Genomic DNA, 25,912 nt, shown 5'->3' with positions numbered 1-25,912 from the left:
GAAGCAGAGGTGGCTTAGGGCTCCTAGACTGGTAACTTTATTATCAGGCAGCAACTCTAGTTTGGATTAAAGAATGGATCAATTTGAGAAATAAAAGATTACTCACTTTGGAAGGACATGATTTTAAAAAAGGATGGCATGCCTTCCTATAGGACAGAGAGAACAAATCTCATTCAAATTTTTTTCAACATAAAATACGAGAAGCTTTAATGCAAACATGGCATGAAATTAAAAAAAAAAATTACATGAAAATCCCTAATTGAGTTTCGACGATAGAAGCAATGATCCATCCTAACACACTGAATTTAAGTAAAATGGTAAAATACAGCAAAATTTTAGATAACCAGGGGAATCTAAAAAGTAGGCAAGAATTGGAAGAACAGGAAATAAATATAGATTGGTGCCTTTATCTACAATTAAAATCAAATTATATAAAAGATAAACATGAATATGGCATTGAAATTCTACCAAAACAATTAGATAAAATATTGATTGGCCCAGATGAAAAATTAATAATCAAAATTTATAATTATTTATTAGAATTTGACAGATCTGAACACATAGTAAAAGGCGCTATTCCTAGCCTGGGCTAGGAATATTGGACATAACATCGAAGTAGAGGATTGGGAAATAATTTAGAACAAAAATTATAAATTAACCAGCAAAATATAAAGAAAATCAATATAAAATGTTTTACCATTGGTACTTGGCACCCTCTAGACTGGCAAAAATATATCCAAATTAAAACCCTAATTGTTGGAAATGTGGACAAAAGCAAGGTACCTTCTTTCACACATGGTGGTTATGCTCCGAAACAAAAAAAAAAATGGGTGAAAATACATAGTTGGATACAGGAAGTAACAGGCTTCCAGATAGAATATAAACCAGAATTGTTTCTTCTAGGAATAATGAAAAAGAAATATGAAAAAAACAACAACATATATTAATCTACATATGATAACGGTGGCAAGATTGGCATTTGCGCAATGTTGGAGAAGTTCAAACATACCCTCCGAAGATTTAATAATTAGAATGATATTAGATTGCGCTGAGATGGGTAAAATGACATTGGAACTGAAAGGACTGATGGATTCAGACTTTTATGTAGTATGAGAGAGATGGTATAATTGGATTGAAGATAGAAAAAAAAGGAAATAACAGATAGTAGAGTCTGTAAAATTATATAGAGTATAGGAGAACATAAGTGTGATGATATGTAAATTGGTCACAGTCATGTACAAGAGTTGAATAAGAATTGTTTAATTGTTAAAACCCAATAAAAAATAAATTTAAAAAAATATTAAAAAGTATTAATGCTAATATTAAATAATTTATAAATAAAGACTAATGAATAATATCAAACACTATTTAATAGCATTCCCCTTCTTTCACATAGACAAACTTACTATATATATATATATAACATCTAAGTATTTACACAACAACGTTCCAACCAAGGGAACCACAACAAGCTGTCAATCAGCCCTAAAATGGGGCTATGTCAATCTCACCTGTGGCACCTGCAGGAATTAGAAGGAGACAGAGAGAAACATACAATGGTTGTACCTTGAAGAGGTAGTGTTCTGAGCTGCTAGGGCAGTTACTGGAGAGGTCTGGCTGGAGAGAAACACTGACAAAGCTACAATATATCCTGGAAGAAGTAAAATGAACATTTTTAGGGTAATGCCCTCCCTGGTTTGACTCAACAGCCTCCAGACCCTCCACCTCTCCATGGGCGATGGAGATCATTGGTTAGAGAAGAAGGAAGGGGCTGGAAGGGCAGGAGAGGAACCTGGAAGTGGAGAGGCAGATTTCATGACTATCTCTTTAAACTTCCTGGGAGTGGCCCTTCAAACAGTCACAATCTCCCTTGGGGCTGTATAAACAGAAATACATCATTGCAACATGTTCTTATGTCTAGTTGTTCTGGTGTGCAGTGCTCTGTAGCGTTGTTTTGAGGGTAAGAGTTGAAACAGTTTATGTCCAGGATGCGAGGAGTCTGTAAAGGCCTGTATCTAAGCCCTTTCCAAAGCATCCTTTGTCTTCTTGGTCTCTGTGTTTCTAATTTTGATAGGAGGTTAGAAGAGGCCACTAATCTGATTTGCAACATTCCAAATTCCTTTTAAAAACCCTTTTGCAGTTTAAAATGATTTCCCCAATAATCTTGGAAGTTAGTCTTCTGGATGCATTTAAAATGAAATAATAGAGTTTATGGAAAATATGCTACTCACATTAATAAATAAAAATGTATTTTTTCTTCATAGATGCTACTGGTAGTTTTAAGCAAGTAAGTGGTACGGGATTGGTTGATTTCTGAGATCTGTTCCTGGAATGCAGGAAGATTTCATCTTGGCTAAAGTTTGACTCCTTTGTACAGAGACAATGTTGGTCTTCACACTCTCAGTTGCATTTGAATGAATATTTTGTTTATGCTCAGATGCATGTACACAAGTAACAGCACATGCACACATATTAGCTGTAAATGTCAGCAGATCCATTAGCATGGTGTGCCTGGCACAAACAGAACCTAAGCCAGTAAGATAGTCTATACTCTTTATTAATATATGCAAGCGAAGAGGGCACCTCATCCAAGAGAGGAGCAGCTCAGAAAGATAGAGAATCACTTGATATACAATTCAAACATTATGTTTGGAGTGAGTTCTTTCATTGGTTCATTGGTTTCATTTGACATATCTCTGATGGAGCACACATGCTCCATAACTCTAATACATGCTCCATAACTCTAATATGTAGCATATAACATACACAGCATCCCATAATATTCTTAGTATGCCCCAAAGGTGCTTTTTCAAAAGGCAACTGAGCTTTGTTTTTCCTTGAAGATGTTTCGCTTCTCATCCAAGAAACTTTTTCAGTTCTGTAAGTTATACAGTATAAATATACAGTCCACAATAGAAGAAGCCAACATATATTGTAGGTAGTCTGCAACTTACAACCTCAATTAGGTGCAGAATTTCCACTGTTAAGGAAGGCAGTTAAGTGAGTCGCATTTTATTTATATCCTCCTTTCCCAGGTTGTTAAACGAATTGCTGCAATTGTTAAGTGAATCATGTGATTGTTAATAGCAATAGCACTTAGACTTACAGTATATACTGCTTCATACACTCTCTAAGCAGTTTACAAAGTCAGCATATTACCCCCAGCAATCTGATTCCTCATTTTATTGACTTTGGAAGTATGGAAGACTGAGTTAACCTTAAGTCAGTCAGGATCGAACTCCTGGCAGTGGACAAAGTCAGCCTGTAATACTGAATTCTAACCACTGAGCCACCAAAGTGCTGGTTAAGGAAATATGGCTTCCTCCAGGGGTGAAATCCAGCAGGTTCTGACAGGTTCTGGAAAACCGGTAGCATAAATTTTGAGCAGTTCGGAGAACCGGCAAATACCTCCTCTGGCTGGCCTCAGAGTGGGGTGGGAATGAAGATTTTGCAATATCCTTCCGCTGCCATGCCCACCAAGCCACAACACGCCCACCAAGCCACGCCCACAGAACCGGTAGTAAAAAAACTTGGATTTTACCACTGGCTTCCTCCTTTGATTCAGCTTGTCAGTGGCCAGCTAGGAAGATTACAAATGGTGATCACAAGACCTCAGGATGCTGCAATTGCCATAAATCCATCTCAGTTGCCAAGTGTCTGAATTTTGATCATGAGACCATAGGGTCTCAAGCAGCTGTCGTACGCTTGCAGACATGTTGTAATGTAAGTCACTTTTTTCACTGATGTTGTAACTTCAACCATCACTAAATGAATATTTGTAAATTGTAATTAATTAATTAATTTATATGCAAAACAACTCTTCAAGGTAACTTTCAGGCTGGACATAAGATCAGCATGCTAAGATCATGTGCAAGGTGGTCTCGCAATAGTTTTTCCCCCTCTCTATAAAAAATGTATATATATTATTCTTCCCTAGATCCTTGCTATTCTAAAGTTTCACAACAACTTTTTGCCATTCTGTTCTTATTAAAAATGCTTGTTGACAATTTCCTCTACAATGACACAATATCTGCTGGTAATGGGAAATGGGCTTTGTTGTTGTTGTATGCTTTGGTGTTGTGAAACTTTTCTTTTCCTAATCATTTTGAGTTCCTTTTTAGATGTGTAAGTTCAAGTTTCAAAACTGAGTTCAAACTTACTTCAGGTTCAGGGAGATACAATTAAAGCTTATGATGCAAAATTAATCCCAATCATTCATAAGACAAATCTGAAAACCCGACACTATTGCAACTTCATATTCCAAGAATTAGCATTCAATAAACTTAAAGAGAGAAAGATAGGCATGGTGCCCCCTACCCCAATCTTTTCAGAAATTACAGGTAGAGCTCGACTTACTACCCTTGAAGAGTGTTCGGAGACTACAGTTGATCCAGAATGCAGCTGCGCGAGCTATCATGGGTGCACCTAGATGCACCCACATAACACCAATTCTCCGTGAGCTGCACTGGCTCCCTATTGGTCTCCGGGCACAATTCAAGATGTTGGTTAAAGCCCTACATGGCTCAGGGCTAGGCTATCTTCGAGACCGCCTTCTACCACATAGCTCCCAGCGACCGATAAGATCCCACAGAGTTGGTCTCCTCCGGGTCCTATCAGCTAAACAATGCCGGCTGGCGGGCCCACAGGGGAGGGCCTTCTCTGTGGCTGCCCCAGCTCTCTGGAACCAATTACCTCCTGAGGTCCGGACTACCCCCACCCTATTGGCCTTCCAGAAAGCGGTGAAGAACTGTCTTTTCTGGCAGGCCTGGGGCCATTGATCTCGCTGTTCAATCTTGCGAGATCCGGCCATGGATGGTGTGCATGTGTTTTTAATGTTTTTAAAATGCTTTTATAATTTTTTTTTTAAATTATGTTCATTGTTTGTATTATTTTTGTTGTAAGCTGCCCAGAGTCCCTTGGGAGTTGGGCGGCATAGAAATATGATTAATTAAATTAAATTAAACTAAATTAAATTACGATGGCACTTGAGCCCAAAATTTCTGTGGCTGAATGAAACATTTTGTTAAGTGAGTTATGTCCCATTTGCAACCTTTCTTGCCATGGTTGTTAAGTAAATCACTGCAAATTGTTAAATTAGGCACCCGGTTGTTAAGTGAATCTGGCTTCCCCATTGTCTTTGCTTGTCAAAAGGTTGCAAAAGGGGATCACATGACTCCGGGACACTGCACCCATCATAAATATGAGTCAGTTGCCAAGCGTCTAATCAAATGACCATGGAGATGCCGCAACATTGTAAGCGTGAAAAAAAAAAATCATAAGTCACTAGTGTCATTGTAACTTTGAATGGACACTAAATGAACGGTCATAAGTGAAGGACTACCTGTATTTAGTTGACAGGTTGCAAGCTCTTGTTTGCACTTTAGTGGCTATGAAAGATAATTCTTTTTTGTATGCTAGAGTTAATTTTATTATTTTTCTCATCACATTTCCATACATCTCTACAAAAAAGTTCATTAGAGGAAATAATTGCATCAAATTAGATCTTTTGTTTAACTCGCATTAAAAATCTGTTTTCAAAAGGACATAATAAAAACAAACTGTTGCTTGCGATTTCTTATGTTTCCTTAGCAGGAGCAGTAAATATGACTTGACTTTTTTCTAAAATTTCAGTAAAAACCATATGTTACAGTTACTAAAGATACCGGAAAATGAAAAGAACCCACCATATTTAGACATAGTTGACAAAATAGAGCCTGGGTTTTGCTCATTGCTTCTGCTGTAACTTCCTTTCTATTTGCTAACATTGGGTTGAAATCTTTCAGGGGGAGCAGAACCTTCCCCAAAAGAGGATGGCTTTAGTTTTGTTGTGCCGGATGAAAAAAAGGAACGGGTGATCAGCTGCAAATAAAATTGAACCTTGGTCACTTCGGCCATCTATGGTACCAGCAGCTGAAGCTGCTGCTTCTGTTCCTTCTTCATTGATGTCAACAAAGCACTTATGAAAAATCTGGGATACACCCAGGTTGCTTTCTGCAGACATCCCAGTGAAATTAGCCGTTTCTGCGTTGAAGGCATCTGTTATTCCCATGTTGGTCAGCAATGATTTCAGTTCATAGTGGATATTTAATTGCATCTTAGGAAGATGAACATTTGCTTCAACTTCTTCCATTTCTTTTGGGCTTGTCCACTTGGAGAAGGCCTCATAAGTTAATTTGTTTTCCAACTAGAATAATTTTGAGAAAGATACACAAAGAAAACCAGATAGTTATCACTTTGGAAAGGCCTCACTCCGCAGGTGCATGTTAAATAGCGAAAGCTTTCTGTTTATGCTCAAGTACAGATCCCTTAAGCCAGAGCTGTCAAACTCCTGGCCCACAAGCCAGATGTGTCACATGCTGGCCACACCCATGCCCAGTTTAGCAAAAGGGAAAAAAGTCCCGATACGTCATGTGACACTGCCATGACGACGTGAGTTTGATACCCCTGCCTTAAGCAATGCAGAATAAATGCTGATAGCATTTAGTGTAAAATCCAAGCTTTTCAAATGTTATCAGCAGAAAAAAAATGGGGCTTAAAAAAATGAAACTTGATTTATCACTACCCAGTTTACCTAAAGTATAAATTAAATAAACAAGACTAATGAAGATTACAGACCATTGAATTTAAGCCATAACTTCAGTATATAGTTCAAGAATAGCATGTTAACTAATTTACTAGTTTTCTGAGATTACTTGAAGGAGCAAACTGTCATTAAACAAGAGATGTTTCAGAATATCGTAAGTACTAATAAAGGGTATTTCAATTGTAGCCTATTTAAATTAAGAATAAAACTATCTGAACTTTCTCATCCAAACCTATGCTTTTTCTTGAAGAAATTATGTGCGATAAAAACCAAAGACATATTATGCATACAAATGTTACTTTGTAGGAGGTGAGCTGGAATCTGTCCTTAGGTTGTCCCAATTCAGTGAAGTTCGTGTCAGATATGATGGAATCTATTTCTAAAATATAGGGCTGCAACTATGCTAAAGTTCTTTGATTCAAAAGGAGGCAGATTTTTGTCTCTTGCAAATGCTGTCAAAGTGAGAGACTAAGCCATTGGCTCAGACATTATAAGGAATCTAGTTATTCTGCAGTTTCACTACTAGGTAATAATTCATTTTTTAAATTACTATTAATAAAGTGTGCCCTACTATATTGTGAATTTTTAGGGTATTATGCAAAATTTCCAAGTCTTTTTAGTGAACACCAGCTCATTCCTTTTACATGGGACAGAATGCCTGCTACCGCCTAGAAGAGAGAAAACATTTGTGGGACTGTGAATATGGCAGCAGATAATGTAACCAGCAAAAGTCATAATCCATCTCTCACAGTGCTAATACCTTACCACCAGGTCTCATTACTTTTACATTACTGGTTCTTCTACATTTTATTCTGTTAACTGGATGCATAGTGCTTATTGATTTCCCTTTGGCTGTATTACAGAATTCATTCATTCATGATTTCTAATAGGGATTTTTGAAGTTTGTGCCCTTAGAAGATGTTTTGCGCAGTGATGAAATCCAAATTTTTTTGCTACCGGTTCTGTGGGTGTTGATTGGTGGGCATGACAGGGGAAGGATACTGCAAAATCCCCATTCCCTCCCCACTCCTGGGGAAGGATATTGCAAAATCCCCATTCCCACCTCACTCTGGGGCAGTGGTGAAATGTAAAATTTGTTACTACCGGTTCTGTGGGCATGGCTTGGTGGGGAGAGGTTAATGTGACTGGGTGGGTGTGGCCAACTTTTTTTTTTTTTACTTTTAAAAGCATTTTTTCAGCCGAAGAGGTTGTAGAAAAAATGCTTTTAAAAGTAAAAAAAAAAAAGCCTCTAATGACCGCGCGGCTCAGCTGGGCATGTGGGGGGGGCAGGGATTTTTGCTACCAGTTCTCCAAACCACCCACAGCCATCACTACCGGATCAGGCGATCCGGTCCAAACCAGGAGTATTTCACCCCTGCTCTGGGGCCAACCAGAGTGGTATTTACCGGTTCTCCAGACTGCTCAAAATTTCTGTTGCCAGTTCTCCAGAACCTGTCAGGAGCTGCTGGATTTCACCCCTGGTTTTGTGGCGTACGTATGAATGGGGTATTAGTCGAATAATCAAATGAGGAGGGTAGAAGTTAATCACAAATGATTTCCCCAAAGAAATCAGTAGCATATTTGCCATCCAGCTAGAAGCAGACCAGTGTTAGCAGGATCCATGCTATTTATGTATGTATGTATGTATATATGTATGTATGTATGTGTTATCCTGTAATAAGAATCTCACTTATAAAAAGCTCTATGGCCTGTATGTAGCATTAATACAGATTTATTACATTTAAATAGGTAGAAATACTGTTTTTCAGTGAAATGTACTCAAAAATGCTCAAAAGACAGAATACTTTGTTTTTCTACTAAGGATCTTGGACTTTTAATGGATTAGATTTTTTTCTTTTCTTTTCTCCTTTTGGTGCTCATATGTAAGATAACCAAGTGATAATAATTTCCTCCTCCAGATGATTAAGGGTCATTTTCTGTTTAAATACAAATCTAATATCTGACTGAACGGTGTTATAAATTTTAAATAATTCAGTGATTTCTGATACAGAATAGATCAAAAGGAAGCATTAAAGATAACACAGTAAACATCTGGGATAAAAATCTCAAAACATATTTTCCCTTTAATGTAAGCAGTTTACCATTTCCAAGCCAGTGCTGTCATCATTGATGTCATCAGGAAGCATTATAAACATGCTGAAGTCATTACCGATATACTGGAGTTCAAGAATCTGGGTCTGTAATTCATCTATATACTTCCAATTAAATTTGTCATGCTGGAACATCATCTTTATTGGCCTACTTGTGCTCTGAAAAGAGATAGAGATATTTTGTTATGGATAGGATTTGCATGCTGACCTCCAACATTTTTACAGCTTTCAGAGTGAATGGGGCCAAAACTTTTAGCAATAGTAATTGCACCACTCTATAGTGGTTTTCAGAACTCTCTCAGAGGTTTACAGAGCCAACATAATGCCCGTAACAATCTGGATCCTTATTTCACTAACCTCAGAAGGATGAACGGCTGAGTCAACCCTGAGCCAATCAGGATCAAACTCCTGGCAGTGGAATGCAGAGTGAGCCTCCAATACTGCATTCTAATCACTGTTCCACCATGGCTCATAGTGTTCTTTGGCAACATTTGGAATATTGCCTAAATATATCTTGGTCCCACTTACTTTCAGACTTACACTCCTTAACACCAGTGGTGGGTTGCTACCGGTTCTCCCCGGTTCTTGCGAACTGGTAGTGGAAATTTTGAGTAGTTCAGAGAACTGGTAAATACCACCTCTGCCTCCCAAGTCCCAGCTGATTGGCTAGAAGAAAAAACTCAGGTCTCACTTGACAAAGAAGAGGAAAAAAAAAAACCAAGACAAGTTAGCTTTAAATTGAGAAGCCAAGAAGCCTCCCAACTGATTGGCTAGAACTGATCTGCTCCTTGTAAACCGCTCGGTGGTGGTAGATTGGCAATTGAGGCCAAGCTGCCTGAAAGTGGTTTCTGATGTTCTTGGTGGTGGCAGAGCGGCAAAAAACTGTTTAAACTCTTGCCAGGGTGCTTCAAGGGGCCACCCTACAGCTGATCAGTAATAAAAGGCAGTGTGGTGGTAGACCAGTATGCTCCAAAAACAAATGAGTAGACCAGTATGGCTCTGCAAGCAGTTAAAAGCCTGGTAGACCAGTACCTCTGCTAAATCCTAAAGAATTGTTTGTCACATGACCATCAAACCACGCCCACAAAATAAGCCATGCCCACAGAACCGGTAGTAAAAAAATTTAGAACCCACCCCTGCTTGACACGTCACACAATGCCTCCTAATGCTTTTAAGATGATGGGTAACAATAGTGCACTGATCATTCAGTTGGAGAAGATAGTGACTACTGTGATCTTCAAAGCTTTATTTTGTTTCATACAAAATTACATTATGATTTACCTTGTTCAACCTGAAAGGTTGTTCTGTCGTGTCCTCTTTCTTAAAGGTGTTTGACCAGTTGCCTTTGAAGTACAGTACATTCACCATGACCAGCCGGGTGAGGGGATTTATGGAGCCCTCCTTCAAAAGGTTAAGGATTTTACCTTATCACAGAAGGAATGAGAAAAACAATGTTTCTGCATCTTTATTCACATGACAAAATATAAAGGTGAAAATACAAGCTAAAATAATCACTTAAGAAATGCAATTTTATCTTTTAAGTGCAGCTGTGCTTATCTGCATGATATTTTTATGACCTTACTTCTTCACATACAGACTTTCATTGTTCCAGTTGTAGCGCTTATTGCTGACTAAAATCCTGCTTTAAAACAACTTCACTTAGTTTTCTCATGTGGCACTTTTACACTTAAAACTAGTAGCTCCTTTGAGTGACATTCTGGATGGAAGCAGATTGGTATTATCAAAATCCTTCCTCACAATCTTTACTTTCCAGGAAGCATTTTGTATATTCCCTCTGTCCAATTCCCCAAGCAAATTGTAGCTAATGCAGCTCTTATATCAGTTCCACTTTACACTTGCTTCTTGCTTCTTCACATTGTAAACCCATTGTATTCAGTAGAAATCTATCAAATGATTATGCTTACATGTTGTAAAATGCAGGAAAAAAGGATAAGAGAAGCCAACTTCTTAAATGCCTCACCAATTATTTGGATTTTACCTGCTGTCTGCTGTTCAACCCATGCATTGATCTCCTCTCTTGCATTTTCTGTAGTTTCTTGAAAGTTTACTGTTCGTGGCTGAACTTTATAATATTTCTTCATTGATTCTGAGAAGCCCTTATAGGTAAAATGTAGTTGAATAGAAGATAGTAGTTGAATAGAAGATAGCAAAACCAAAGCCCAAACTTTAACAATACATAATTATTAGCGTAATACATTCTCACTACTAAAGCTAAGGTGATACTCACTCTTTGAAAACACACCGATTTATCCCCATATAGTTGATTGACACTACTTAGCAATACATTTTTTGTAGGTTTGTTGATTTCTTGATTTAAGGCTTGGAATCTTGAATGGATGTTACTTTGTATTTCAGGGGAAGACTAAAAGAAAGAAAAAACAAAGGAATTTATTAATGAGAGGGAGGGAGGGAGGGAGACATTCTATTGTAGGGTATTTACATACCGCTGCATGCTACTGTAAATTTATTTCTAAATCTTTGTGACTTGATCTTTTAATTGTATGGTTTTCAGTTGGAGCACTTGGAGCAATTACTGATTGTTCTTGTAATGTAACAGTTTGTCTTTGAATATATTGGGAAAGCAGTACTGTTTTCCCAATATATTCAAACTGTTAAGCAGTAAAGATATGCAGATTGTAACTGCATATAGTGTAATTTCAATTAGCAATGATTTCTAATTTAAGCAATTTGAAAACTACCTACAGCATGGTTTTTCTGTTACATTACAATAGACCCGTGATGGCTAACCTATGGCACGCGTGCCCAAAGTGGCACATGGAGCCATGTTGTCTGGCATGTGCCGCCGCGCCTGTTCCTCTTCCAGGTTTCTGGCGCACATGTCTGCATGACAATCAGCTGTTTTTTGCGCGTGTGACAGTGCTGGAAACTGGAAGAACTGGTCTTCCGGTTTCCATTGTGCGCATGCGTGCCTACCAGCTGACCGTTGCATGTGCATGTGCACCAGTAACTGGAAGACAAGCTTGCAAGTGTGCATGTGCGTGCTGGAAACCAGAAGTTCATTTCTCAGCATGCGCATGCCCACTTGGCAGTTTCTCTTCCGGGGTGCATCCTCAACGAGCACATCATGCGTGCACGCACAAAGCACACGTGTGCACACTCCCTTTTCAGCATTCAGTGCCAAAAAGGTTTGCCATCACTGCAATAGACTATATTCTTTCTAGGTATAGCTGTGCTTCTGCATTTTTGTTTTCAGGTTTTTTTAATCGAATGGGTTTAATTTTAAGAAGTCAGTGAAAATGATAGAAACAATACCTCATGCTTTTCAATTATTATAAAGTGAGCATTTAATGAAAATGAGTCAAATTGGAATAGGTTGTGAGGTATTTTTAGACAAGCTTCGAATAAACACTCATTCAACCCCAAATTCAATTGGGAATTATTTTTAAGAAATCACCTTTGTAAGTGAGATGCATGGATTTTTCAAAAGCTCTTCCATTTTGGAATATACTCGTGGGTGCCTCAGAGGATAGGCAGTCTCAGTTCCCCCAACTTTATTAAAATGAAACACCTACAATGAAAGACATTATAAACACATAATACCATTATATTAATGGTATAAAATTACACATTCTCACATCCATTACTTGTAGATCAGTTTAAAACAATGATCATATTAGGTCATATTCTTTCATTTGTATGTGTCTTCTGTTATCCTTGCTCCAACCCTGCAAGGTTGGAGTCCAAAAGACTTCAGTGATTATTGCTGTAGATCGGAGTCCCCAACCCCCAGTCCATGGACCAGCACCTGGCCACAGCCTGGCCACAGCCAGAAATAGGGCTACGCAAACAAGCGAAGCCCCATCTGCGGGATGCAGGCAGCACATAAAATCATGCCCCCTCCTCCTGTCTGCAGAAAAACCTCTCTCCACGGAACCAGTCCCTGCTGCTCAAAAGGTTGGAAGCTGCTGTTAAAGTTTCATCAATCCAGTAGAACTCAGTTTTGCAAAACATACTGGGCAGAAAAATTTAGTCTTGGATTAAATTGGCACAAATGAATAGACTTCTAAAGACCTGGATGAGAGCTATCCACCTCATCTGAACTCTTCCTTCCTTCCTTCCTTCCTTCCTTCCTTTCTTCCTTTCTTCCTCCCTCCCTCCCCCCCTCCCTTCCCCCTCCCTTCTCCCTCCCTCCCTCCCTCCTCCAGATGGAGATATTGAACCCTCAATCCAGTGAGATGATCCTTCAGTTGCCCCAAGCATTATAATTTTTTCCTGTTTCAAGCAAGTGTTTACTAGTGATCACACTGTAGAAATACAGGGGAGGCGGCTCATCCTATTTTGATGATGAATCCATAGCCCCACATTTATAAATTTGTGTGATCAAACTTGAGTAATTTTTTAATTGGTCAAATTTGCTTAATCTGCTTATCATATTTATACAATATTATTATTATATTTTATTGTTACATATTTACATTTATGAGATTTGCAGTCCATTGTTGGAAATTGATTAATCGTTTTGGTCAAACCTAAAGTTCTTGATATTGCTAAGAGATTCCAGGATTATATTGCAAACTGGTTTGAAAACTTCACAGAATTTGATATTTTATTATTCTGCTAATCAACCATATTCATTGAATTTTAAGGTAAATCCAAACAATGGTTTCAATTTGTGGACCCATTCTGATATTTTTCCACTTTCCTTTTTTCTTGTCACAAAATTTTCTTTAAAAAAATAAGATAGAATTAGCTGCCTCGCACCTTTTGATGGTAGTGAAGAAACCATACCTCTGAAGACATTCTATGGCATTATTCACACATTCATTATCCAAAGTGTTTTAAATTCAGGCTTCTTTATCTAATTATGCTACAGATGTGTTGCTACAATGAAACCTCAGAAATCAGGAGGCGAGGCACGTAATAATTCCCTCAACAATGAGAGCACAAGTCATTCATTCAAATCAAATTAAATCAAATTTATTATTAGAGTCAAAGACCAGAGACCAGAACAAATAAAAACACTCAAGGAATATCCAGTTTAAAATTCTAGAATAAAATAATAAATAACAGATAAAATCTATATTAATTTGATTTGATATGACTTGATTCACTCATTCAAAGATGAAGCAGTGTTGGTTACTGCTCCTGAAGTGGCATTCACTATTTTGAGATGGCAATTCCAGGTCTACAAATACAGAACACCAGTTAAGGGTATGTTAAACTTTCTTGCATGGAAACTCCACTTAGTCTTAGAACATCTTGTGATCAGTCAGATTTGCTTCATCTTGGCTGGAAAACCATATTCTCACTCAAAAACGTAGCCCTTCTTAGTCCTTAGTGTTTGCAGGCCACTTTATAGAATGCAAATACAATGAATAATAAGAATCCTCCATACATTTGTCTTCCCCAGTCTGGTGGTTTCTGGATGTATTGGGTCCATAAACCTAGACTTACCAATCAATATGCTGACTGGAAATGATGGTTATTGGCATCCAAACACAATCTGCAGAGCATCGCTTTGGGAGAGAACAGAATACACAGCAAAACCAGTCTTCGTTTCAAACGTTTCAGTTATAATTAAGTCAAAACTTACCTTTGCTATCTGCTGTGCAGTGTGGCCTTTAGCCCCAAGGTAGAGAGCGGCCATAACTGATGAAATGCTCCATGGTGAAAACAGTACATTTGTGTCTGTTTGAGTCTTGCATAAATGTTTGAAAAAATCAACAGCAAAACTAGTGTTTGCTGCACTTAGTGTTTCCATCGCTATTTCAACCTAATATATATAAACAAGAAAAATGCATTTAGGTCTATATATAAGTTCTCTGGAGACCACTCAAGCCCTATGAGGAAACACTGGAAACTTCTGATAAATAGGCATGAAAACAAAATTTCCGGAAAATATCTATTTGGGCCACAAATTTATCTCTACAGCTGCACGGTTTGGGGGCATTGATTAAACACTGCCACTAAAGAATTATTCTTTATGTTAATTCCCGGAGAAGCCTCTGACGTGCAAAAGGGTGACAACTAGGCAGTATTTAAATGGCACTTGGCAGGCAGCCCAAACCTTCTGCAGTCTTGGGAAGCAAGGGTTTCCCCCCCCACCCTTTCTCCAAATTCTGCACCAGTAAGGATAGGAAATGTGTGTATTCTCGGTTGTTGGTTTGGGCAACAATCCCTCCTGTCTTCCAACTGGTTTTAATTAGCTGCTGGAATTATTTGCAAACTGCAGGTTGGTAAAATCAAAAGGAAAAAGAACCGTCCAGGCTGAATGAGCTTTGGAGAAGCTCAATGGTTGTGGAAAGATAAGATCCTAGTGGTGGATGGATAGATAGATAAGCCTAATTAAACACTAGAAGCAAGACAAGCAGAGAAAAGGAACAGAGAAAAGACCATAGAAAGGAAAAAGAAAGAACAAAAAGTAATTTTTATTCTTTCCATTTATAGTCCTAAATAAAAATAATTTGGAAAAAAAACCTGAGCAAATTTCAAATTTTTAAAGCAGGCCCTAACAAATGGTAGTTGGGGGGGGGGGCAATCATTTATCATTATGTCTCATCGTTGTCCTTGGATGCCATATTGTTTACCAGTTCTGAAATGTCAGCCTCACTAGATAGACCAGGCTAAGTAATTCCACAAGAAGGCTGGTGAAATAACATTGTTATTTCAAGGAGTTTAGCAATGTATTTTGAATTCTTCTTCTAGAAGTCTAGAGCTCATTTTGAGCTAATCTGCTTGGGTTTTTTTTTACTCTTGTTTCATGAATAAGTGAGAGGGGTGGGGATGGGAATCTTCACGAAGCTTCAAAACTTTTCTTGTGTGAAAATCTCAAGATTTTCCATTCCCACCATGGTCAAGTCATGCAGTCTCCATACCATACGAAGGCCATGATGTCATGGTGCCAGGTTTTGATAAAACTTTGGGGTTGTTGTTTGTTGGGAACTTCTTCACAGAGATGTGGAGATTGTGGAAATTGGATACACTAGATATGTGGAAATTGGTCTCCCTTGGGGTATGCTTGCTGTCATTATTACGGTGTTCCTGGCAGCTTATAAAAAATTTAGGTATCATCTTAGTATATATATGCTTTTCATTCTACTTGCTTTAGCTAATAATAAAGTGCAAAATCTCTTTATTTACTGGAGCTCATTGTCTCTGGATCCAAAAGAACCAATTGCCTGGCCACCTGATCACTGCCCTAGCTTGGCAAAACAGTTGCAAATTTCCATCAAGATCCTTTTCCAACTCTCTATCCAAACGCTGTCTATGCATGCGTGCACAATCTCGTGTGCATGTGCAAACATGCGCACATGTGCAGGAGAGCTCCGAAGACCAGCTGGGTCCCCTGAATTGAACACATGCGCACCAGAGGCCTGAATACCATCTGGGGCGCGCATGCATGCACAGTTGCAGGTGAGCTTGGCGACGGCTTGCGTGTCCAGAAAAATGGCTCTGTGTGCCACCTCCGGCACATGTGCCATAGACCCAACACGGGTTTAAGGCCTATTTCCAAAAACCTGTTTCTGTTCTTTATATGCTAGCAAAAGTTAATGGTAACACTGTCTGGCCATTATTGTTGTTCCCCTATATATCACCTCCCAGTATATATATACTGGGAGGTGACCATAGAGTTTTCTCCTGCATGTTAGCTCTTAATGGATAAGAGAATAATTGTTTATTGTAAATTTCCAGCAAGCTTAACATAATAGCCTCTGAAGTCACCCCAAACAGTGATATTAGTGATATACAAATTTAATAAAAAATAATATTTAAAACATTTCTCCCTTTCAGCCTATTGATTATAATTATGATAACATCTCTCAAACTGTCAACTATTTACTGAATCAATAGAAACTTGCCCCTAGGTTTCAGATGAATCATTCTTTGTGACATTGACACCTGAGAATTGCGCTTCTGGATTGACATGCTTTGTCTTTTGGCTGATTCCTTCTGCTATGATTTACCTCTCTATGCTCAAGAAGCTGTCAAGTCAAGTCTTGCCTTTCATCTGCTCCATAGTCTTTACTAATTAGTTTCACTAATTCATAGTTTAGTTCTACCCTGCAATGCCACCTACCATATTTTTCGGAGTATAAAATGCACCTTTTTCCCCCAAAAAAGAGGGTGAAAATCTGGGTGGGTCTTATACTCTGAATATAGCCCCACCCAGTTTCTCAAACTGAGGTTTCAGAGGCTTAAAAAAGCATCAGAAACGAAGCTTCAGAAAAGAAGCCCCCAAACAGAGCTTCAGAGACTTTTTTTCTGAAGCTCTGTTTCGGAGACTTTCAGAAGAAAGGAAAGTTTTTTTCTGAAACGGAGTTTCAGAGGTTTCAGAGGCAGAAAAAAAAAAGCAAGGCACAGAACTCACAACCAAGGAACCTGTTGGTAAAATTCACCTCTGGGAACAGCTGATTGGGGGTATTCCTGGAGGCCGATCCACCTGCCAATCAGCTTTTTTCTTATTTTCCTCCCCAAAAACTAAGGTGCGTCTTATACTCTGAAAAATATGGTACATGCCTGTTATATACTCTTCCCAACCTTTCACAAACTACCTTTAAGTTGGCTGATACACAGACTTTCATAGGCTAACTGCTAAAGAGATCTCACCAGAATAGTTCAAGCTCGGCCCATTCGTATCAACAAAAGAGGCCTGCTATGGACCCCATTTGCTAAGGAATTCCAGTGGGCAGAGTCAAGGAGAAGAGCCTTTTCCGCTGTGGCCCCGAACCTGTGAAACATTCTATCACTAGAGGTAAGAACCGCTCCCACACTTCCGGCCTTCCGGAAGGAAATTAAAAACTGATTTTGCTGGCTGCATTGAAACCCTGAAGGGAGGGCATTCACTGCTGAAGATGGTTGATGGGGTAAGAAAACATCATCATTATACTGTCCATCTCTTGGTTCCTGTTTTTTTTTTTTTAATTTTTAAAGTTTTGATTTGCATAGTTTTAAATTTTTATCTGCTATTTTATTTATCTTTTTATGATCGGTAAGCCATCCAGAATCACCCTATCAGGGAGATTATTATTAATAAATAATAACAATAAAAGCTATATTAAACCCCAGTTACAACACCACAATTTGTGATGTTATTTTCATGGCAGCCGGATATATAGTTCCTTGGAAATGAGTCTATTTGACCCAGTTTAGATTTCTAAATAAACATACACAGGATTAATTTGGAATCATAGTTATCAATGTAGGTATAAGCATCTATAAAGCATATCTTTTGTTGTCATCATCACCATAATGTAAAATAAAATACCCTTAGTATATTGGCATAACTAGAACAACAAAAGTGAAATTAACAATCTGAAATTTTACATACCTTTTTAAAAATCAACAAATAGAGCAGGCAGTCTCTTCACTATAAACTCATGGGAAAATCAAACTGATTATATAGGACTTTTTACCACTCCCATAGAAACTAGTTTCTCAACATTTATCTGATGTAATGTATTTTTGCCAATGACCTGTCCCTATGGAATATCTGGAATGTTCCAAAAATAGGACTTAAACAAGAATGCAAGAATGAGATAATAACAATAGAAATAGATGACTGCAATTGAATAGTTGCAGAATGAATCACTAACAGCACAGGCATGAATATCTTGCTGTGAAAAGGAGAAAAGGGTATGGGAGAGTCAATCCTCAAATATTAAACCTGTATTTATGTACAGATAGATAGCTTCAAGGGACACTATGGCTCAGGGGCTAAGATGCTGAGTAGTAGTGGGTTTCAATTTCGGCCGCTACCAGTTCGTTTGTGGGCACTTGTGTGCTCACATTTGCGCATGATGCTTCTTTGCATGCGCAGAGACATCCGGGTGGGTGGGCGGAGCCTCCCGCCACCGCCGCTATCGGTTCGCCCGATCCAGGGCAAACCGGTAGCAACCCCCACTGATGCTGAGCTTGTTAATCAGAAGGTCGGCAGTTCAGTGGTTCGAATCCCTAGAGGTGCATAATGGAGTGAGCTCCCGTTACTTGTCCCAGCTTCTGCCAACCTAGCAGTTTGAAAGTAAAAAAATGCAAGTAGAAAAATAGGGACCACTTTGGTGGGAAGGTAACATTGCTCTATGTGCCTTTGGCGTTTAGTCATGCCAGCCACATGACCACGAAGACATCTTCGGACAGCACTGGCTCTTCAGCTTAGAAATGGAGATGAGCACCGCCCCTAGAGCCAGAAACGGTTACCACACATGTGCGGGGGAACCCTTACCTTTACCTATATAGCTTCATCCATCAACTAAAGGAATTTCTCACAGAACGCTTGCAGGTAAGTTGAGAAAAGAACATACTCCTATATATGAAGATTTTGTTGTTTTCATTTTTGCTTGTATCGGTCAGACGTTTAACCAAAGTGAGTGTTGTAAAAGCAGTGTAGAACAACTAAAGAAAGAAAGAAATAATTTCAAACCCTTTGTATCTGAACTGCAAAATCCAAATGTCCCCTAAACAATAGCAAAATGCTATTTGCTCTGATTTGTCCATGCTCAAAAGTTAATCTCAAAGCTATTAGAGCATAAGAGTTTGTCATCTTTTCTGATCTACTGTTATCCAGGCAGAAGATCAAAAGTAACCAGCATGAAAAATCTTTTTTTACTTCCAGGAACTCTGGTGGTAGTTCATAAAATATCCATCAGTTGTTTTTCTCAAATATGAAACTCCTGTATATAATACTAATAGTGATAATAATAATAATAATAATAATAATAATAATAATAATAATAATAATAATAATGAGACATGCCCTAAAAGCACTAGAAAATACTTTAAAATGTGTTTGAACATTCAAAAAAAATTATGGATGCTCAAGGTCAGAATAGCAGTATTTCCCTTTGCTTTATAAGGAAGGCTATTATTTCCCCATTGTGATAAACTCTTGGTGACAACTTCACTATGCTTGTTCTTTGGCAAACCTAAGACCACACCATTATTTTATTGCAGTAGAAACATCTATGCTTAATTTGATGTGTGTGCACTTTAGTGTTGAAGCTTTGCGTAAAATCCTTAAATATTATTTCTATTAAACTTGTTTCTATTATGATTTTCTATATTGTGACATGAGCCAAATTTTCACAAAGACAATATGTATTCTCTTGTCACTAGGAAACCCACATTCCACAGTATACATTTCATACCTGCTTGTTTGGATCTGCTGAGCCGCACCCTTTTTCATCTCTTTGTCTCATGCAGCGGACTTTCACTTTGAATAGCTTAGCCCAGGAATCTCCAAATTTGTCAACTTTAAGATGTGTGGACTTCAATTCCCAGAATTCAAGGAATTCTGAGCGTTGAAGTCCACACATCTTAAAGTTGCCAAGTTTGTAGACTCCTGGCTTAGTCCAAACAGTGAATTTCTACTTTTCAAGGGAACCTTCAATTCATACAGACACTGGAAAGTTCTTCCTGTGATAAAGCTTACAACTGAAAAAAGTGATGTGACCATTTTTCACACTTATGGCATAAGACTAGGAGTGAAATGCTCCCGGTTTGGACCGGATCACCCGATCTGGTAGCAATGGTGGTGGGTGGTTTGGAGAACTGGTAGCAAAAATCCCTGCGCCACCCCCCCTCACCATGCCCAGCTGAGCCGCACGATCATCAGAGGCTTTTTTTTTTTTTTTTGGTACTTTTAAAAGTATTTTTTCTACAACCTCTTCCGACAAAAAATGCTTTTAAAAGTAAAAACAAAAAGCCTCTGATGATCGCGCGGCTCAGCTGGGATCCTCAGAGGCTTTTCAAAGCATTTTTTTCTGCAACCTCTTAGCCGAAGAGGTGGTAAAAAAAATGCTTTGAAAAGTCTCTGACGATCCCAGCTGAGTTGCCTGATCACCAGAGAGGCATTTTTTAAAAAGCCTCTCTGACGATCCCAGCTGAGTTGCCTGATCGGCAGAGAGGCTTTTCAAAGCATTTTTTTGTGCAACCTCTTCGGCCGAAGAGGTGGTAAAAAAAATGCTTTGAAAAGTCTCTGACGATCCCAGCTGAGTTGTCTGATCGGCAGAGGCTTTTCAAAGCATTCGAAAAAATGCTTTGAAAAGTAAAAAAAAAAAAAAAAAAGTTAGCCACGCCCACCCAGTCACATTATCCCACCACCACCAAGCCACGCCCACAGAATCGGTAGTAACAAATTTTACATTTCACCTCTGCATAAGACCGCATGGACATGTGAACAAAATCCACACTTTGTTGATTTATTGATTCAACTGATTCGTATTTATAACAGTTGCAGTGTTTCTGAGTCACGTGATCACCTTTTGCAACCTTCTAACAAGCAAAGTCAATGGAGAAGCCAGATTAATCAAACTACAGTGTACTAACTTAACAGCTTCAGTGATTCACTTAACAACTGTGACAAGAAAGGGTTTTTGGGAATGGGGCAAAACTCATTTAACAATTGTCTCACTTAGCAACAGAAATTTTGGTCTCAGTTGTGGTCATAAGTCAAAGACTACTTATATTCAGGGTTTTTTTTAAATAATAGTGTAATAAACAGAGTTTTATAGGAGCTGATTCAGAAACCTCTTGGCAAAAACTTACGTTTTATCTCTTCGAACTCACTCACTATGTGGCTGATCCATTCAATCAATCTGCAGGGACCTGGATTTTTATTGCTGCTGTTAGATGCCTATCACTTGGAGAAATGAATAAGAGTTCCTGTACGACAACATTAGAAGCTTTGCAAAACTTAAAAAGTATATTTCAACAGAGCCCATGGGAAGCTGGTTTGATTTCAGCAGGAAGCTATTTCTCAGGAGCCATGTTGCCACCAAAAACCATGTCTTTTGATGTTACTTCTTGCAATTGTTTTCAGCTGAAAGAATTGTTAATTTGTTCACTAAAAGAGTTGTCAATTTTTTTAAAAAAGTGATAGGATAATAATTGAAACACAAGCTATGAACTTTACCTAGTTTTGGTACAAAATATAGCTTTACTGAACGTTAATAATAAAATATCTTCTTCCGAAACATTTTATAAGCCATAACACTGAAGAAAAATGTATCAGAAAACATCTACCATTCCACATAAAATTGATCTTGGTGCTTTACCATTCAAAAGAAAGTATCACAATTTTTATTTCATAAATAGTAAATGGATCTACTAACTCTTCTTATAAAAATCATTGCTGGGAATCAATTTGGCAGCAACATATTTAAGCAAAGTCTTATCTTTAGAAGATACGATTTAACTTAAATTTAGTTTACTGTGTATCTCTGTATAAAGTGACGGTGGGACACAAAATGTTTTCAGTTTATTTTTTAGATTGTTCTCAACGATTTTTTTTTTAAATGTATATGCATAGCATATAATTGAACTAGCTGGGCATGCATTTAATTCAAAATCTTGTAATGTTTCTGAATCAACCTGTTTTAGAAAATTGACATTATTCAACAAATCAGTAATGAAATAATAATGGCAAGTGGTTAAGGATATTGTTGAAATTGTACTTTTATATAATTGAACTATGATCCCATATGCATATAGTCTCAATATTAAAAGGGGAAAAGATAAAAAAAATTATAATTGAAAAGTGTTTTGGTGGAGTGTTGAATAAAACCTGTATCCCCATTGTTTAAGATTTGGGAATCACCAATGGTAAATCAAATTTAACCCTACCATCAATGTTTGAATTGTAGCTCTCTGCTAATTATTATTAGGTAATTTCTGTCTAGTTTAAAGACCGAAATATCTTGAAGGCTCACTTCCATAATAATGTAGGATATGATAGCGCTGCTAAATAGTGAAAGTACTTATGCAATACACTAGAAGAGTCCAAATTAGGTCCCTATATATTAATCATAAGTATAACCATGTAATACTCTTTAAGAACCAAAAATAAATTTATTATTCTTATCGGTTATAAGGGGCTGAATCTGACATGGGAAACTTACATGATATATAGTAGGTCCTTTTGCTCTGATTAAAATTTCAGTTGGATAGATGTATGTAAAATATCTCTCCAACCCAATGTAAAAAAATGTTGAGACTCTAGAAAGAGTAGAGAGAAGAGCAACAAAGATGATTAGGGGACTGGAGGATAAAACATATAAAGAACGGTTGCTGCAACTGGGTATATCTAGTCTGATGAAAACAAAGACTAGGGGTGACTTGAATAGCAGCCTTCCAGTATCTAAGGGGCTGCCACAAAGAAGAGGGGGTTAACCTATTCCACAGAGCACCTGAAGGCAGGACAAGAATCAGTGGATGGAAATTAATCAAAGAGAGATCCAACCTAGAGCTAAGGAGAAATTTCCTGACAGTTAGAACAATTAATCAGTGGAAAGAGTTGCTTCCAGAAGTTGTGGGTGCTTCAACACTGGAAGTTTTTAAGAAGAGATTACATGACCATGTCAGGCATGCCTCCTTTCAACACTCAAGAGAGAAAAACCCCGACTTCATTTTCATAGAGAAAGGTACTTTTACTGAGTGAGAACTGAATGCAACCAAAGAAAAGCAAGGTCTGAAGCAAAGGCGCGAAAATCACATATAGAAAGCATTCCCCCCCCCCCGCAACTGTCCAACGTAAATCATCCAATCCACAATTTCTCCAGGGGTCATATGGATGCAAACGTCTGGTAGTGTCATCCTCCTGATATGCGACGACTGTTGGCCTTGAGACGGTATCAACTTCAAAGAAAACGCTGCAGCAAAGTTTTCTCTCTTCCTTCTCCTCCAGCTCATTTCCCCCCTCCCAAGAATTCCAATAGCTCCCCCCTCCCCCCGTTTCATGGCAGCCAAGCAAGTAAGCAATGAAAGAGCGGAGGCTGACAGACCATTTGCCTGAAATGGTATAGGTCAGTGGTGGCGAACCTTTTACTTATCGAGTGCCGAACAGGAATGCACTTTGCGCCCTGCATGTGCTCACGTGCCATCCGTGGTAACGCACGGCTTCTCCCCACGTGCTGCATGTGCAACTGCACCATATGCGCATGCACACAGCTTTCGTGTGCTCAATGCACATGCACAAACACTGTCTACGTATGCAGGCACAATCTCGCACGCATGCGCAAATATGTGCGCATGCACACGAGAGCTCCAAAGACCAGCTGGATGCACACCAGAGGCCTGAACACCAGTTGGGGCATGCACGCATGTGCAGTTTCAGGTGAGCTTGGAGACAACTTGCATGCCCAGGAAAATGGCTCTGCTTGCCACTTCCGGCACGCGTGCCATAGGTTCGCCAACACGGGTATAGGATTTCCTGCCTGAGCAGAGGTTGGACTAGAAGAATTCCAAGGTCCCTTCTAATTCTGTTATTCTGTTACCCAGTCTCTAAGTTAAGTCACATTTAACCTACGTTAATAAGACACTTTTCCTTTTCAAAAGAAGCATGGATGTTTTCGGTGGTAGAACAACCACCAAGCTGCAACAAGCCGCAACATGTTATATTGGGTTCTTTAACCGATCATCCCACTTCGTAAAACAGATGCCCATTATCCATAACCAACTTCCCTACCTATCTGTGCCTTCTGATTAGACTTCACGAAGGCAGCTTTTCTTTCTATTTCAGCTTTGCCAGTCCACTGGATACCCATCCCGAATCTTCTCTAAAGAAAACCAAGATTAGCATCATTCCCATTGTACCATAGTCCCCATACTAATGGCGGCTGTGGTTGTAGAGGAAGCAGCCAATGAAGGCAAAGCGAGTAAGATCAGGAAGACAGAAATCTTATGCTTCTGCAGGAGAAAATAAGGTTTCTGCTTAACCTTGTATCAATTGGCTTTGTATCTTTCTTGAAGGAAGAGACACAGCTGAACAAGGGTTTTCCATGAATGACTAGATCACACTTTATTTAAGGCTATTCTTCCTTCCTTTCCCTTTAATCTAGGGCAAGGGTCAAACTCAAGGCCCGGGGACCGGATTCGGCTTGCTGAATGCTTAAATCTGGCCCACTGGGCTGCCCTGAAAACAGCAAAGGACTGGCCTGTGGTGCCTCTACCAGCAAAAATGGAGCTCGGGAGGGCTGCATGTGCCCCCCCCCAGGTCCATTTTTGCTGACAGAGGATTGCAGGAGGCTGTCACAGCCAAAAACAGAGCTCAGGGGCCCATTTACTCTGGGAGAGCACTCGGGCTAACACAGGAGCCCCTGACATGAATGTTGTTGAGCTGGCCATGCCCACCCTGGCCACACCCACTCCCCCCTCTCGAGGTCAAACACAACCCTGATGCGGCCCTCAATGAAATTGAGTTTGACACCTCTAATTTAGGAGAATAGAAACACAAGACAAAAACAGGAGCAAGTTTTTAAAATCAGAGTTAATCAAATATGGCTTCAACCTTCTTAAAGAAACAGTACTGCAGTGCTCCATCTATACCCATGATGGTGAACCTATGGCACAAGTGCCAGAAATGGCACACAGAGCCATCTCTCCAGACATGCAGAGCCATTGCCCGTTACTCTTCAGGTTCCAGCATGTTGGCCAGCTGGTCTTCACATGCGTGGGAGCACCAGAAACTGGAAGAGCAGCCACCTGGTGCTGGGAAGATGATCTTCCAGTTTCCAGTGTGCACATGCACGCTTGCCACCTGGTCTTCCAGTTTCTGGCACCCACAGGGCGAGGGGTAGGAGTGACTGGCAGGCCCCCCAAGCCACTCCCCCACCGGTGAGTCGGGCCCTCGGTGGAGTCTCCATGCATGAGGAGCTGCGCTCTTCTCTGGCCCTCCTGGGCCAGCCCACCTCCCTGATGGCAGTTCCTCCTCCTCTAGCATCCCAGCCAGAAGCGACAGCATGAGAATCTCTGCCACATCCTCACCCCTAGCCACTGGCTGTTTGCTCTTGCCCGTCGCCCTGTGGCTACCACTGCTGCTGCTGCTCTTCTGCGGAGGTGGGGCTGTGCAGGAGCTGAGTCCGTGTGAGAGGAATGTCTGTATGGCGCCGTGGTAAGAGGCACACTGGCCAGGAAGTATTCGTGCTCCCTTGGCAGAAGTGGTGGGAGGGGGAGGCTGCGCTGGCTTCTTCTCGGTGGTGGGTGAGGAGGCAGCAGCAGTTTTCACACTGCCACTTCCAGCAGGATGCTGGAGGAGCTGCTGTCAGGGAGAAGAGTTGCCCCAGGAGGGCCGGGGTGGAACATAGCTCCTCACGCATGGAGACACCACCGAGGGCCTGACTCGCTGGCAGGGGAGCAGCTGCGGGGGCTGGCTGGTCGCTCCTGCCCCTCGCCCTGTGGCTGCCACTGCTGCTGCTGCTCTTCTGGGGCACCCACATGATGGAAACCAGAAGAGCAACCAGCTGCT

The 25,912-nt window shown here is 39.6% G+C and overlaps 2 protein-coding genes across 2 annotated transcripts in view; both read right to left on the bottom strand.

Moving 5' to 3' along the window:
- LOC117659668 (leukocyte elastase inhibitor-like) overlaps positions 1-1,721 on the bottom strand; it is a 29,291-nt gene extending 27,570 nt beyond the window's left edge. Inside the window, exon 1 of the mRNA XM_087890738.1 lies at positions 1,512-1,721. The gene's annotated coding sequence lies outside the window, so the exon portion shown is untranslated. The remainder of the gene's footprint in view (positions 1-1,511) is intronic.
- A 3,682-nt stretch (positions 1,722-5,403) lies between these two features.
- On the bottom strand, positions 5,404-18,108 carry LOC117659056 (leukocyte elastase inhibitor-like). Its single transcript, XM_034407175.3, has 8 exons — positions 18,005-18,108; positions 14,270-14,449; positions 12,131-12,244; positions 10,943-11,077; positions 10,694-10,811; positions 9,976-10,118; positions 8,686-8,853; positions 5,404-6,184 (listed from the first exon to the last, which is right to left on the bottom strand). Exons 2-8 carry the CDS (start codon positions 14,435-14,437, stop codon positions 5,780-5,782), a joined length of 1,251 nt encoding a protein of 416 aa, XP_034263066.3. The 5' UTR covers positions 14,438-14,449; positions 18,005-18,108; the 3' UTR covers positions 5,404-5,779.
- Positions 18,109-25,912: the final 7,804 nt, after the last annotated feature.

Source organism: Pantherophis guttatus, chromosome 3 (assembly GCF_059756535.1).
Source record: "Pantherophis guttatus breed Tessera chromosome 3, ASM5975653v1, whole genome shotgun sequence".
NCBI classification, from domain to species: domain Eukaryota; kingdom Metazoa; phylum Chordata; class Lepidosauria; order Squamata; family Colubridae; genus Pantherophis; species Pantherophis guttatus.
Note: the sequence above shows the minus strand (reverse complement) of the source record. Positions and strands in the feature narration are given on the sequence as shown.